The sequence below is a fragment of the Sciurus vulgaris genome, assembly GCF_902686455.1.
Source record: "Sciurus vulgaris genome assembly, chromosome: 5".
NCBI lineage: Eukaryota > Metazoa > Chordata > Mammalia > Rodentia > Sciuridae > Sciurus > Sciurus vulgaris.
The window spans coordinates 119,539,209-119,551,739 of record NC_136465.1 but is presented as its reverse complement, the minus strand read 5'-3'; the positions used below and the strand labels follow the sequence as shown (position 1 = coordinate 119,551,739).

General features: G+C 48.0%; 1 protein-coding gene across 1 annotated transcript; it reads left to right on the top strand.

The window, feature by feature from the left end:
* The first annotated feature begins 2,683 nt into the window (after positions 1-2,683).
* Positions 2,684-11,164, top strand: ZBTB39 (zinc finger and BTB domain containing 39). The gene is made up of 2 exons (XM_079140557.1): positions 2,684-2,819; positions 4,243-11,164. The coding sequence occupies exon 2, from the start codon at positions 4,287-4,289 to the stop codon at positions 6,417-6,419; it is 2,133 nt and encodes a 710-aa protein (XP_078996683.1). The 5' UTR covers positions 2,684-2,819; positions 4,243-4,286; the 3' UTR covers positions 6,420-11,164.
* The last annotated feature ends 1,367 nt before the right edge of the window (positions 11,165-12,531 follow it).

Here is a 12,531-nt window from a genome sequence, read left to right as displayed (position 1 = left end):
AACAGAACTTGATCTGGCTAGAATGGAGGGTGGACAGGGAAGTGACTACGGAGACCTAGAAAGAGAGGAGCAGAAATCTTTAACATTAACTGGCTGCCTTTGTTATTATAAAGGGAAAGCATTTGTTTCAGATTCCTCTATAATTTGTCTGTTACCAGCCCCTGCAGGACAGGCCTAATAGTACAGAATGTATAAAGGCACTTAAATATGCAGTGTGTGGCTATCTTTCATTAATCAAATGTGCCAATGCTCACAGCCTACAGATCTCAGGGGGCCTCTGTAACCCAATGGAATATTTTGGGAAGTCCTTAGGCTCCCCATCTTAACGTGGTTCAGGTCCCTTGGTTGTGTCCCTCATTGGCACTGATACAAAACCGACACTCAGCTCTCCCAAGATGGCATCAGGATGAGGCCTTGGAGCCAGAGGCCACTTCCTGTAGTTCTTTCAAACTAGTGAATGTTCTGTCTTCCAAGAGCATGACTGGAGCCATCTTGGACTGACAGTTGTTGCATAAAGAGAACATGCCATTGCCTAATGGGGATAGAAGAAAAAGAGCCCCTGCTTATAGCCAGAGGTCAAAGTATACCTCTGGCTATGAAGCCTAGAGCCTTTCTCCTGTGAGACATGTCTCACTTTTCAAAATTAGCTATCTATATGCTAGAAAAGTGGGGATACTTTCAAGGAATCTGGAGAATTTCTTTGGGTTACGGAAACTTCAAAAGCTGATTCTGCTTAGACTTGGTGTCAGGCATATATGCTGAGGTGAGATAATTGCTTACCAGGTACAAGCATAAATGCAGAAAGGTTGCTCTCTGGTGGGGCTGACAAAAATTGCAGTCCTGGGTATTGCAGAAAAAATGAAGACAAATTTTAAATCAGATTTCTGTTTTTAATTTAGAGAATGTGTGAAGGGATTTTGACCCTCCTCTCGCTGTTGTAAAGAGGTTGATACTGGAGGAGACCTGGTCAAGAAGAACTTGACTAAATTCCTGGAACTCTCCTCTCCATTTAGCTTTCTGTATGCGTGGTGTTGTGACTGTGTGGTGCTTTACTTTAAAAAGACTTCAACTGGACACAGTGGTGCAAGCCTGTAATCCCAGCAGCTTGGGAGGCTGAGGCAGGAGGATTTCGAGTTCAAAACCAGCCCCAGCAACTTAGTGAGGCCCTAAGCAAGTTAGGGAGACCCTGTCTCAAAATAGAAAAAATAAAGTGGGCTAGGGAATATGGCTCAGTGGTTAAATGCCCCAGGGTTCAATCCCTGGTACCAACAAATAAACAAATTAAATAAAAATACTTCAGTACGAACAGTATAAACATTCACCTACACCCTTCAGATGGCTGCTAGCTTGTGAGGATTACTAGAGTCAACACCACAGAGATGGCCTAGGCAGTTAGTTAGGAAGATTGAACCATGGCCCTGGCAAGTCATGCACCTAACATCTCTAGAATTGTGCTGGAGGTCTGGAACCTTCTGACTTGCTGATGTTCTTTCACCTTGCCTAGCCATGGGGGCTGGGCCTGCCATTAGAACATTGCATCAGCCTCTAAGTGACTCTTTCACTAGAGGGCAAAATGGAATTCCTCAGCCCCAAACTATAAGGACAGGTTACATGACTGTGTTTGTGCCTTCTAGCTAATAAAAGTTACATTTTTGGCAGCATTTAGTACACTGCCTGCTTTCAATATCAACCATCAGTTAATGAGGTTGTGGAAATGAAGACACACGATCTTCCAAACTCATGAAGAGAACAAACATACTTCCTAATGACCAAACTGGCTTAGATCAGTTGGCAACATCCTATGTTTCCTCCTTCTAATTTATTCATCAAGGAATAACCATGTGCCTGTCTTGAGGGGTTGTGCCTTGCTGAGGGCTATCTTCAGGCAATGGATGGGAGGAAACCAGAAAGAGGATGAAACTGAAGGGTCCCGCTGTTTCTTTCCTGAGGAGGCAAAGTGGGGTGACAAAAACCTCTAATGTCTCTGATGGGGTTGAGGGATGGCAGACAGGGTAGGTAGTTTTGGTTTGATGACTACTCTTAGGAGCATTTGAGAAGAGAATTCAGGAGAAGGTTGGGAAGGCAGAGTGATAGAGTTCTAGAAAGACTGGGAGGACAGGCTTCAGGGACTGGCCTGGGCTTCCAGGGTGCAGTGGATTCTGTGACTTCCTTCATCTGGCTCAGTGGAAGAAGGGACAGCCGTGGGTCATCAGAAGGGTCCACCAGCGGTTCAGCCCTCAAGTGCTCCTTCATTCATTCCTTAGTTCATTCATTCACACAGGCTTTGTTAAGCATCTACCAGGGAGTGTGGTAAGAGTGGAGATGAAGTCAGGAGCTACCTTCAGGAAGCATCCAATGTTTTGTAAAACTACAACAGCGGACACTGAGAAGTTTTTGGAACTACCAGATCGAGAACGTGGAGGCTATGAGAGCTGAGTTTTGACCGGGTTTTCCACTCCCCAGGTGCTAGGGCAAGGAGCGGGTGATCCTCCAGCCTCGGATCTGCTCCTGGAAAAGGCCAGGCCTGGGGGCCTGGCGCTGGGGGCAGGCGCCCGGCCCCGCCATGAGGGGGCGCTGCCTCCTCCCGGGCGGCTGGGGGCGCTGCCGCCGTGCGGCGGGGGGCGCTGCCTCCTCCGGGACGGCGGGGGGCGCTGCGGGCCGGGCAGCGGGGGCTGCCCGGGCCGGCGCGGCGAGCGGCGCGGCGGATGGAGAGTCTGGCCGCGGCCGGCGGCGCCGCCTCCTCGTCGGGCCGGGTACAGCGGGCCGGGGCCTTTGTGTGAGCCGGCGGCGGCGATGGTGCTCGGGCCCCGCGGAACCGGGTAAGCGCGGCCGGGCTAGGGCTGCCCCTGGCCGAGCCCGACCCCGGCCCGGCCTTTCTGTCGCTCTCTTTGGGCTCCTCCTGCCCGCTTTCCTGGCCGGCCCGGTCCTTCCGCCGCGCGCCACCGCGCCGGCCCCGCAGCGGTTCTGTGGTCCCCTTCGGCCCCGCGCCCACCCCGCCCCCCACCCGGGGTCGCCGGGGTGGACCCCGAGCTGTTCGTGGGGGGAGCTGGCGCCCGAAGTCCTTCAGGTGGAGTGCCCCTGTCCAATCCAACGCCCTGCCCGCGCGGATTCGATCCTCCGTGGGGGAGACCGCGGCGCCACTGATTGTTGGGCATCCTCCTCGGAAGTTCCGAATCTCCCCTCCGGTCCCAGGTCAGGCTGCCCTGTGTCCTGACCCGTCCACCGTAGATGAGTGGCCGCCAGGGCCCGGGAGATGCGTAACTGGTACCCAACAATACTCAGAAGCTTCCTGGGCCCGGAAAAAGTTGGGAGTTGGTAGAATGTGGTGAGATGGAGAAAGGGGCTGTGCTGCGCAGGGCCAGTCATGCAACTTAGGCGTGCAGGAGTGGAATAGGGAAAAAGTGATATTGAACTAGTCTGTAGGAGTCTTACATTCGTAATTACATGTCTTTCTTAAAGACATTGAGTAAATCTGTTAGTATAGTGTCAACATAAGCATAAACTCAGAAAAGGGTGGTAAAAAGAAATGAAATGTATCCAAATAATATTAAATACCACACTTGCATTCTAGTTTGCTTTCTTCTTCATATTAGTGTTTTAACTTCATCCACAGAATGAATACAGGGAATGTGGTAGAGCAGCATCTGAAATGGCTTTGGGTTGTAGGTCCAGAGATTAGGCATATAGTGTAGGTAGCGAGAGATGGGAATTCAGGAGTGTGAGATGTATTTAGAGGCTGACAGAACACAGAAATGACAGAAGAAAACTAGCAAATGGAGCTTTGATAATTATGTTCAAGTATATGCATGGCATTTAGCATCAGGAAGGAATAGAATTACTGAGATGCAAAGTGTATATTTATAAGGATTAATGTGAGAAAACTTTGAGCCAGTTGCTTTGGTAATGAAATATAGGATTGTGTTCAAGGGAATGCCTCCCGCCTTGCTGTAAGGCACTAGTTTGAGGCCTACAACCTCTCTGACTTTCAAGATGGAGTGAATCAGCTCTTTTTCTGATTTGGGTTTTGTCATCCTGATTCTGTGTTTGGGTATATATGCAGGGGAACAGGTCATTGTCTCACCATTGTTGCTGTTCTTGTTCAGAATGGAACAGCTCTCCATGTCCATTGCTCCCTGCTCCCTTGGGCTTAGGTGTATTCAGTATGGTGGTATTTTCTCCTGCAGAGCCCCTCTCATGCTGGGATATGTTTGACCATCCATCTTATTTTTTTTCTGTCTACAGATTAACTGTGCTGATAAGGAGGCAACTTCATAGGAGCTGCTAAGATGGGCATGAGGATCAAACTGCAAAGCACCAACCACCCCAATAACCTGCTGAAGGAACTCAACAAGTGTCGGCTCTCAGAGACCATGTGCGATGTCACCATTGTGGTGGGAAGCCGCTCCTTCCCAGCCCATAAGGCTGTACTGGCCTGTGCAGCTGGCTACTTCCAGAACCTCTTCCTGAATACTGGACTTGATGCTGCCAGGACCTACGTGGTAGACTTCATTACCCCTGCCAACTTTGAGAAGATTCTGAGCTTTGTCTATACATCAGAGCTCTTCACAGACCTGATCAATGTTGGCGTTATCTATGAAGTAGCTGAGCGTTTGGGCATGGAGGACCTCCTCCGGGCCTGTCACTCTACCTTTCCTGACCTGGAGAGCACAGCTGTGACCAAGCCTCTGACCAGCACCAGTGACAACCAGTCTGGTACCCTGAGTTGTCCCTCAGTAGATCCTGCCCATCCCCTTGGAGAACTCCGGGGTGGTGGTGAGCACTTTGGTCCTGATAAAAACTATGTGTTGTCCAGTGATGTGGGAGGAAGCTATAAAGAGGAAGAAAGAAATGTTGCCAGTGATGCTAATCATAGCCTGCCTCTGCCACAACCATCGTTGCCACCAAAGACAGAAGACCATGATGTCTCTGCTCCTTTCACGTCTGTTTCTAGTGTGGTGACCCAGCCAGTCCTAGGCACTGTTAGCACAGGCATCCAGACCAACACAAGCTCTTGCCAACCATACAAAGTTCAAAGCAATGGAGATTTCAGTAAAAATAGCTTCTTCACCTCTGACAATGCAATAGACATTACCACTGGGACTAATTCCTGTATGAGCAATAGTGACCACGCCAAAGATCCAGGCTTTGGGCAGATAGATGAGCTCCAGCTAGAGGACCTGGGGGACGATGACTTGCAATTTGAAGACACTGCTGAGGAGATTGGGACAGCCGAGGAGGTGATTGAACTGAGTGATGACAGTGAGGATGAGCTTTTTGGAGAGAATGACAACAGAGAGAATAAAGCTATGCCCTGCCAGGTGTGCAAGAAAGTTCTAGAGCCCAACATTCAGCTGATCAGGCAACATGCTCGGGACCATGTGGACCTGCTGACAGGTAACTGCAAGGTCTGTGAGACCCACTTCCAGGACCGAAACTCTCGAGTGACCCATGTTCTGTCCCATATTGGTATTTTCCTCTTCTCTTGCGACATGTGTGAAACAAAGTTCTTCACCCAGTGGCAGCTAACCCTTCACCGACGGGATGGAATATTTGAGAATAACATCATTGTTCATCCCAATGAGCCCCTGCCTGGGAAGCTGGGTCTCTTTTCAGGGGCAGCCTCCCCAGAGTTGAAATGTGCTGCTTGTGGGAAAGCATTGGCCAAAGATTTCCATGTGGTCCGAGGACACATCCTTGACCATCTGAACTTGAAGGGCCAGGTGTGCAGTGTCTGTGACCAGCGCCACCTCAACCTTTGCAGCCTCATGTGGCACACACTCTCCCATCTGGGCATTTCGGTCTTCTCCTGCTCTGTCTGTGCCAGCAGCTTTGTGGACTGGCACCTACTAGAGAAGCACATGGCTGTACACCAAAGCCTGGAAGATGCCCTTTTCCGCTGCCACTTGTGCAGCCAGAGCTTCAGGTCGGAGGCTGCCTATCGCTACCATGTCAGCCAGCACAAGTGCAACAGCAGCCTTGACATGAGGCCTGGCTTGGGGCTACAGCACTCAGCCCTACAGAAGCGGAAGCTACCAGCAGAAGAGTTCCTGAGTGAGGAACTGGCTCTGCAGGGCCAACCTGGGAATAGCAAGTACAGCTGCAAGGTCTGTGGCAAAAGGTTTGCCCACACAAGTGAGTTCAACTACCACCGGCGGATCCACACAGGCGAGAAGCCATACCAGTGTAAGGTGTGCCACAAGTTCTTCCGAGGCCGCTCGACCATCAAATGCCACCTCAAGACACACTCCGGGGCACTCATGTACCGCTGCACTGTCTGTGGCCACTACAGTTCCACCCTTAACCTCATGAGCAAACATGTTGGTGTGCACAAAGGCAGCCTGCCACCTGACTTCACCATTGAGCAAACCTTCATGTACATTATCCATTCCAAAGAGGCCGAAAAGACCCCAGACAGCTGACTGGTCCCAGTAGAGCCAGCAGGAGCTTCCAGGTAGCAGCCAGGGTAGTGATTTTCTAATGGCTGTCAGTCCTTCTTCAGCTGGCGCTACAGTTTTGCCTTGCTAGGAATTCTATTCTGTGTTGTGTTCAAAGGAGAAGAAAAAAGAAATAAATAGCACATAAACTGACTGTTTTTGAGAAGCAACGGCCCTATCACTTTTACCTCCATACCTGTTCTTGCCCCCACAGGGCTGTTTTTGATTCTTTTGAGGCTGGTTTTGGGATCTAGTCAAGCATTTGTGTCAGCTAGATCCCTTTCCCCAGCCTGTCTAGTTTTAGTTTACTGATAGGTTTCATGCTGCTAAGAATCCAACCAACAGCCTCACTGGAAGGAAGAGGTGGAGAGAGGTTTTCACTGTGGGTATTAGGGCCAGACCTCTAACTGGGATGACCAAGCTATGAGAAGGATTTGGGGAATGTGGTCATTTGGAAAAGACTGGTCCACAGGGCTGCTCACTTCAGGTTCGAGGGCCAGCTCTTAGCAGGGGAAAGGTGTCAGGGATGGAGGTGCCTACCTGCTCCATGGCCCCAGTCTGCTGACTGGACAATGAAAAACTTTTGGCATCTAAATCCAAAATGGGGACAAAGCTTTCTATTTATGTCGGAAAGCTTTGAGATAACTCTTTGCTAGCAGAAGGGGTGTCCTGTAGTGCTGTCTGGGTGGACAAGAAAGGAAGCTCCCTTTTCTCGTTTCCAAAGAAACAGGCCTTCCCTATGGAGCAGAGTAAGGGGATATAATCATCTGTCATTCTGGCAACCTCCAGTAACCTTGAGTTTCCTGGTGGAGAGAGGGGAGGTCTGAAAGCAGCAGCCTTGCCTTAATTTACATCAGTTTCCCACCCAGAAGGTTTGGCCTGTAGGGTAAATGGGAAGACCCAGGAGGTGGTGGAGTGGTAGTACATTGTGAGCCCCTAAGGATTAAAGGGACCTGAGTAATTGGTATGTAGCAGGGTGTGCATTCTGACTGTCTGTCCCAGTCGGGTAACCTGTAGTTTACTTTTGTGCTAACAGTGCTGGAGCTTTGGCAGCTCACCTTTGACCTGCTGGAATTGATCTCGATCTGTCTTTGCATCATCTCCAGGGTGGCAGCCAATTAAGGCCCTCCCAGGTAGCGCAGTCCATGTAGCTGTTTGACTCCATTTTTCATTGGTCTTTGAAGGGGTCTTGCCCAAAGAAGGCTGGAGGGAGAGGGCCCTCAGTCTTGCATACTTAACAAGGTGGCACCTCAGTAACTCATACTACCTCACCCTATTAAGGCGAGCTCTGGGAGTCCCTGGCCTCGCCAGACACTGCCCCCGGTGGGACTTAGCAACACCCAGGTTGCTTCACAAGCAAGCTAATTAACTCACAAAGCCTTTTTGGATGTTAATATTTATTTATTTTTTGTTTTTGTATGCATATTACCCAGCATCTCTTTTGAATGAGAGAGTTCAGGAAAATGAGTTTCTCCCCAGCAAGTAGCCATATTCCAGGGAATAGTCCTGGCCAGAGATTTGGGGAACAGGTGTATAATCAGGGAGAATGTGTCAAGCCTTTTAAACAAGTCAGTTTTCTCTCCAGATGTCTGTAGCAGAGTAAATCCACAGAACCCTTTAGGTAAGTTCTGGAAAGTTGGGACCAGTTAAATTTCCAGACTTTTCATTCCCCTTCTATCCTGAGATGGTGTAGATTGGGGATTGAGTTGAGAGGATCAGGTCATGAAGGACCTTTTTACAGTTTCTTATCCTTTCTAAAAATGGGGACCCTCCTATCTGTCTATATTAAGAAACATGACCAAACCAAAGCTCTGTCTCTAATAGGCCTACTGCCTCTCTTGCCAGCCAAAATTGAGAAAGCCTCAGAATGGAGCACAGGATTCTCTAGTCCTTTTCCAGCTGACAGGATACTCTCAAGTGCCACCTCAAGGCACCAGTGTCTAGTTAAAGGCCCACCTTTCACCATCTAAACCCAACTTGGGACATTCTCCTCAGGAGAGTACTGCTGAGACTTCATTCCTGATTGGCTTCTCACCTTCCTAACCATTAGGAATTTAAGAAGGGGAATGTAACAGGCCATGAGCAAGTATCTGCCAAGATTTTCAAGCATTAGGGTTCCTCCCAGATTGTTGGTGAGGACTGGGTTTTGAGGGGGTCAGTTTGAGAGAGGCAGTACTTTCGGGTCAGATAACAAAGTGGATAATCATACTGGAGAAACCCTTTTCTTTAACAGGTATTGTGGATGCTGGGTGGTCTGTATACTTAATCTGAAACTGTGAAGTTTTCCCTTTTTGCCAGTGAACCAAAACACATATCCTTGAAACTTTGCCCTTGAAACACTAAACAAAAGAACTGTACCCTCTAATGCCCCAAAGGCTTAGTGGTTGATCAGGGAGGCCCAGTCGGTCCCAGTCAGATATGTAGCAACAGGATCAGTAGCTCATGAGTGTCACTGACCAAACCCTACCCTGCTGGGTGTCCCCTGTATTCACATTGAACTCTCCTGTGTGAAGACACACTGAAGTCCCTTCTGTGCTTCCTCTGCCTCTAGCTCACCCTTTTCTGAGTTTTACTTGAACACTATATTGTGACAAAGGGCACTCTAGAGTACCTGTGGCTCACTGATGCCATAGCATCCACTGGAAGCTCTGCTGAACAGTATCTGGTGGAAGGGATTAATTTTATTTTGTCTTTTTTAATTTTTCAACCTAATGCTCATTTAATTGTGTTGCCCCCTTTCTCCAGGAACCCAGTTTAGCACTGTCCCCTTCTGTAGTGCTCTAAAGTTCTATTTACCCTTGAATGTTCTCTCTTCTCCTGTTTTCCCTTTTTATTTTGATCTGAACTCAGGACCAGTTACATAATTTGCAAAGCCCTCTGGTTCACAAATTGTTAGGAATTTCAATATGGCAACTGTAGAGCGTTAAACCAAACATGAGGCCATTCCTGATTTGTTTCCTGAGGGGAAATAGCAATCCTTGTTTGGCATGCTGGGATGAACAGAGTCTGCTTGTGGCTAGAATGGGATCAGTACCTGGCACTCCAGTGACTCGATGGCTCACTGATGCCACAGCATCCACTGGAAGGAAGCTCTACTGAACAGTATCTGGTCCTAAGTTTTAAGACTCCATGAAGTCCCTTTAATTCATGGCTAGTTGGAAAGAAAGGAGGTAAGGTGGGGGTTGGGTCCAGGCGACCCCTAAAAACCAAGAAATGGGCAAAAGTTTTTTTTCACTTAATGTTCTGATCTATTAGCACCACTTTATCTCCAGGACAAATCTGGCTTCAATGCCTTTTTTTTCCTGTCAGGTTTTTGCTACTGATGACCACCCCCTAATACACACACCCCTTTCCGGCCTCCTGCTGTGCTCTCTTTTCCCCAGACCACTCAACTTTGAAAGTGAAATTAAATCCCTTTGTAGACAGACACTGAATTTTTTTGGCAGGGAGTGGGTTGTGTGGAGCAGTCTGAGCCCATCTGGGAGTCCCCACATGTCCTTTTTCCCTAAATCCTGCACCAAATGAGACAGGAAGCAGGGTACACAGCATTAGTTTCAGAGTGATTATGCATTATAACAACATCAGAATGAAAATGAAACATTTGATTTTGATGTTTCTTTAACACCATCCCCTGTGCAACCCTCCCAAACTTCCCCATCTCTAATAGCTAACGTCTCTTATGAAACGGAAAAGAGTTGTTGATGTCTAACTCCTTCCATTAAATTAATAAGTACTGACCTCCTAATATTTAAGTGTTTACTATCTATTGCTGTAAAGTTTTGTATATTTTGTAAACTTTTTTTCCCAAATAGTAGATGTCTAAAATCGTTGTACATCTGATTCTTTTATATTCCATTGTTCAGCACAAAGTGTGGTTTTTATTTAGAATAAAAAAAAAAAAAAAGAAATTTAAAATGAGAGTTCTCTTCTGTGTACTATGAACATTCTCATACCTTGAGTTCAGAATATCTGGGCCCATCACCCTTTCACATGTTGGCTCAGCAGATGCCAGAATTCTTTCAGGTAGCCCATTTTCCCTTTCCTAAAGCTGGGATTCCCCAGGATTAGTTTGTTGATCAGTTTTGAGTGGGAACTTAAGTCAAAAACTCAGCCTCTTCAGGACGACATCCCTGAGGGGCTCTTCTCTCAAGCCCAGAGACAGCAGTGAGACCGAATGTCTAGTTGGACTAAGTAAGTGATTCAGCTGTAAATTGTCTTGCCATTGCCACTTCGTTCCTGGTGAAGCAGTATGTCTTCGAGTGCAGGGAGGCAGATGGAAAGTGGGAGGGGAAAGGAAGATTTGAATAGAGAAGAGGGAAAGGTTTGGCATAATGTGATGAGGTTGGTGCAAATGTGTTCACACAGAAGAAACAGACCTCTAGCAGCTAGGGAGTGATGTGGTCCAGTTGGTCCCAGAGCACGCGACCCAGGCTCAGCTCTCATTTTTGCTCAATAAATGTTTGCTGAGCACAACAGCCTTGTTGCTGTCAGCATAGCTAGTTCCCAGTCTTTCCTTCCATGGGTGAAAAGATCCTAAGGAAGTATTCCTACTGCCAGGGTGATAACCGAGTTTTGGGGAAGTGGCCTCTGTGGTGACTTGGGATGTGACACAAGTAAAATAGGATTTCCTTCAGAAAGCTACTGGATCCCAAGACAAAGCAGGCAGTGATAAGAGCAACAGATCTTGGCTTGCTTTCTAAGTGGGGATAAAGGAAAAAAGTCTTTTCATTCCCATTTCTGCATTGCTAGGTTAAGCCCTTCTTGCATCCCCAAGAACAATCCAGAAACCAGTTTGGGCCAAGTGAGCAGGGAATGGCAGATACTGGTTTCCCCACTGTGTTCCTGATAGATCTGGGCTGCATCCACCATTGGAACACATATTTAATGCATCTGTTGAATATGGGTCAAGATTTCCAAAAGTAGAGGATTTGGCCTTCAGGTAAGTGGTAGTTAATCCAAGTTAAACATCCCAGGCACATTGAGCTCTTGAGCAGAACAGAGGAGACAGAGGATGAGATCAGCAATTGTATCTGCAGCTCCCTGGCTCTCCACAAGCAGGACTGAGAGGCCAAAGATGTGACTCATTATTGAAAGACAGAAACCAGAGCCTGTTAGACTTTACATCAGAATGAATTCAAGTTCATGGGCCTAACTTTCCAAACTGATAATGAGCCTTTTCCAGAAGACCTACTTGTTAACAAGAGGACTTCTTTTCCCATCTATACAACAAGTGTTACCGTAAATTGTCAGGCAGAAAAATTGTGAAAAGACTTGGCTAGGGAGAACTGACTAGTTCAAGAGCTAGAGCTCTACTCTGTCACAGAACTGGGAAATTTCCACTTTGGCCTTTCCCATCCCTGTTGTGGGGGTGGGGAACAAAGGCAGAGGGATGGAGCAGCTGTCAGCACCTGCTACTAACTGTACCCAGGTTTGATCCAGAATGGATGTCCCTGGATGTTTTCCTATGACCTGGAGAGAAGGAGAGAATGGGGATGGTGGTGGGATTTTGATAGCTCTGTGTCTCTGTGAAAGATAGATTGTCCTAAATCAAAAGCTACGAGGAGCATTGACTCTGGAACAGTGCCTCTACTTTGGGGGAGGAGGAGCAGGATGGACAAGGGGGAGGGGAGGGTATCAGTAAGGAAATGGAGCCCTGTTTCCTGGATGGTGAAGGGTGGAGAGATCATCCTGCTGACCCAGCTGCAGGGTGCCTGTCTCAGACCCAGCTTTGCCCCACCCCTGTAGACCCCATCCCCCTCCACTTATCATAGCAGTGACGATGCACAGATAGGGAATGTCCTGCTGAGGCCTCCTGATTCCTTGACCTCTGGCCTCATGTCCCCACAACCTGCATAGTGAGCTGGAAGATCAACAAGCACACAAACACAAAAGGAAAGTTTTGCGAAGTTCCTGTGGAGCTTATTCTTTCTGGCTAGGGTGATTTATGAAATGCGTGCGTCTAGTTTCCTATGCAGTGTATCTCTTTAGCCTCAGCTTCCTTCCCAAGCCCAGCTGGAAGTGCAGAGTTCTCAGAGATGCAGAGCCATGGCTATTCTCTATTATTTATTTCGCCTTTTTTTCTGCATGGCTCCCTTAG

Bases quoted from the DNA above. Each gene is read 5' to 3' on its own strand.
- ZBTB39 (XM_079140557.1), top strand. From the start codon at position 4,287: ATGGGCATGAGGATCAAACTGCAAAGCACCAACCACCCCAATAACCTG.